Source organism: Dioscorea cayenensis, chromosome 14 (assembly GCF_009730915.1).
Source record: "Dioscorea cayenensis subsp. rotundata cultivar TDr96_F1 chromosome 14, TDr96_F1_v2_PseudoChromosome.rev07_lg8_w22 25.fasta, whole genome shotgun sequence".
NCBI lineage: Eukaryota > Viridiplantae > Streptophyta > Magnoliopsida > Dioscoreales > Dioscoreaceae > Dioscorea > Dioscorea cayenensis.
Window position 1 is genome coordinate 11,937,805 of NC_052484.1, and position 3,505 is coordinate 11,941,309.

General features: G+C 29.9%; 1 protein-coding gene across 1 annotated transcript; it reads right to left on the reverse strand.

Moving 5' to 3' along the window:
* Positions 1–785: 785 nt before the first annotated feature.
* Positions 786–1,180, reverse strand: LOC120276465. The gene has a single exon (XM_039283217.1). The coding sequence runs from the start codon at positions 1,154–1,156 to the stop codon at positions 884–886; it is 273 nt and encodes a 90-aa protein (XP_039139151.1). The 5' UTR covers positions 1,157–1,180; the 3' UTR covers positions 786–883.
* Positions 1,181–3,505: the final 2,325 nt, after the last annotated feature.

Sequence of the window (3,505 nt, forward strand, 5' to 3'; positions counted from 1 at the left end):
GATTTGTTTTTGAAGTGTTATGGTTGTACAACATCACAAAATTTTCAAAATAAAAAATTATCCATAAAATTTGGAATAATAGAATATCTAATATAAATAAATAAAATTTAAAAAATATTTGATATAAAAATTATTCATAAAATTTAGATGATACATTTTTCCATAATAATTTTTATTCCAATAAATAATAAGTAATAGTGAAGATCATTTTTTTATATGACAAATTGACCGCTATAAAAATTATTATTAAAAAAATAATAAATAAATTTATATTTATAGTAACTAATTCAACAATTTACCACTAAAAACAAATCTATAACAGCTAATATAAAAAATTTGTCGCTATAGAGACTTATTAAAATTTTAAAATTTGTCGCTACTAGTGAATCTGGATTTTAGTATTGTCGTATTTTTTTGTTACTTTGGCTTTTTAATGAATATGGTTTATCTATTTTTATAAAAAAAAAAAAAGCTTATAACAACAAATTTATAAATTTGCCGCTAAAAGTGTATAAAAGAAATTGTGTCACGGAGTGAAAACACAGAAACATGCCAAAATTTACAACCCAATCCTCTACAGATTCTGAGGACGAAAGTATGCCTACCCTGACTGCACATGCGGTTCTCACATTTATAAATATATATAAATACATTTCTCTGTACCCTCCGCATTAGTATCTCTCAACAGTAATCTTGCTCCAAAGATATCGTACTAAAAAAATAGCTTATCAGAATATTTGTTACTCTTGGAATCCATCTTCAGTATTATCCAACAAAGATAAAGATAATAAAAGCAAAAAATAGTACTATAAATCAGTAGAAAAGCAGAGATACAAATGAATACTTAATATAAAATGCAAATGACAAGGGCCAGCTCAGTGAGCTACTGAATGTAAGACTGGCCGGTGATATCAAGATCGCGGTCACCCGTCGATGGAGGAGGTTGGTGCTTGGGTTCCACTGTTGCCTCTTCGGGTCCATCCGCGCACTGGGTCTCGCTTGCACGAGGTCGGAGCTGCTTCTCCGGCTTCTTCTCATCATCATCCTTACCATACATACCACCTCCGTAAGCTTCTTTAGTCACTGGCTTCATATCTGACATTCGGTGTTGCTGAGCCTGAGGCTCCTCCTGCTCCTTGTCTTTAGCTCGTTCCATGGACTTACGAATTATTCGATTTAATTAAACCGCATGTTGGTGTTAAAGTAACAAGCAACAAGAGAGAAGGCCGAGTCTCGATCACTCATAAGAAGACACGTTCATAGCATTTGCCGGGTAGGTGGACAACGGACACAGTAGCCGCGTGGACAGAAAGAACACGTGTAAAGCCAACAATAATTTTAATCGGTAAACATTACCACCGAGACCATATATGTGCATCAATTGAAAGTGGGAAGAAAGAACAGATGAGGTTGAGGTGGAAAACTGACTATATATATATTTTTATATTTTTATATGGATTATAAATTTAAAAAAAACTATATAAATTATATTATTACATTAAAAAGTAAAAATTACGGATTTAACTTGTTTAATTAAGTAGTTTTAAATTTAAATATTTATTTATGCAAATAAAATCCTATTAGAAAAGACCCACTATTTATTGAGGTCTCAATACCTCACCCAAAAAACACCCAAAAAACAGATGGATCAAAAATTAAAAAAATAAAATAAAATGACAAATAAATAAATAATTTTCCTTGCATCCTACAAAACACAAAATTTTATCAAATTTAATACAATATAGATTTTTTTAAGTATAATCCCTATCTCGAATTGTTATAGTTTTTAATATACCACATAACGACTCATTTGTAGAGGTTGGAAATCGCTGCGACTCAATAAAATTGCTGCATAAGGCTTATTGTAGCAGTTTGCCAATATTGCATCTGCTCCCATTGCAATAGGCAATTGCATTGATTCTATACACCCAACTGCAGCAGTTCAACATTGTTACATAAAACATTCTAATGATCATTGTTTTTGCAGCGGTTTTATTTTTGCAATGGATTGTGTTATACATTGCAACAATTATATATCTATTGTAGCGATTGTGTGATATTGATTGCAGCGGTTTTGTATTTTTTTTATTACAGCTGTATCTAATGTCTATTGCAGCGGTTTCATAATATGCGGTTATTCAATTAGATCTTTTGCAATGGTTTATGAGTCTATTGTAGTGGTTTTTATATCTATAGTAGCAATTCATAAACTATACTATAACGGTTTTGTAATCCTGTGAGATTTTATAAATTATCTTGCTCAACAATTTTAATAATTCAACTCGATAGGTCATAACATCATTCTAAAAGTTAACAAATACAAAGTCAAAGTAACATTAAAATCTCTTAAAAACTTAACAATATAAGAATTCAAAATGTAAATAGACAAAAATTACAATTCCAATGTTATGAAAATAGTCTTAAACAAAGTTAATACAAAATCTGCTGTCTCCAATTTGGGATGAAGCCAATTGGAAATAACATCATTGCCCTGCAATTATTAAAAATGAATTTAAAAAATTATAAAAATAAAATTTACTACAACATATACAATTTATCTTATTCAAGATGATAATAAGCTTTGTCAAAATGCAACGATTTTAAAAACGGGCTCTCCAATTTATGACATCAACTAAAATAAAACTTGATTATAAATAAGCACTTGAGATTCATGGCTACTATCAGAGGAATGTACATTTCATACACGGATTGCTTGACTTAATGCACTATTAGCATCGCATGGAGAACCAAAGTTCAAATTAAATCCATAAACTTGTTAATATTCATTCTTGGAATTAAAGCTTAGAGCTGTGATATCATAGAATGAAATTGTTGTTGCATAGATAACCTGTGTGTTGTTAACTACTCTTCCATTTCTTTTCTTATTTCTTCTCTCATATGCTCCTTTATGCCTTCAACAAAGTTTTCATAAACCTTCACAAAAGTTTCACCACTAATCCCCTTTAAATTGGTTGGTGTGACACTCCTCCTATACAACATAACACGACCTGGTCATGTTTAGCCCATTACCATGGAAAAAGCATCAATTGATGGGTTTTCACTATTTTTTTGTGATTCAATAGCTTGCATTTGAGACTGCAATAGAATATAAATTTTTAAAAAAATTTAATTCTAACATTATATTGATTATCAAGTAAAAGTTTATGTCACATTTTGTACAATCATATTCTAAAAGAATATAATTAATTAACGAAAGGAAATACTCAAAATCTTGTTACTAGTATGATCAAAGGACTCCTTGTAACTCTTATTCGGTTGTCTTTCTCGAATTTCAATAAAAAGAGCAAAATTGGTTGGAGGCTCATTGTTTTCATTTGCATATTGCTATTTTCATTCCACAACAAACAATTTTTATTAGTAAGGGCTTGCTTGATTTATGCCTAAAAAATAATTAAATGTAGCACCATCCACGGTATAATTAGAAATGTTTTCAAAAGATCAAGAAACAAAATTGATTAATTATATCAGTCATAATAGGTATTGT

Bases quoted from the DNA above. Each gene is read 5' to 3' on its own strand.
- LOC120276465 (XM_039283217.1), bottom strand. From the start codon at position 1,156: ATGGAACGAGCTAAAGACAAGGAGCAGGAGGAGCCTCAGGCTCAGCAA.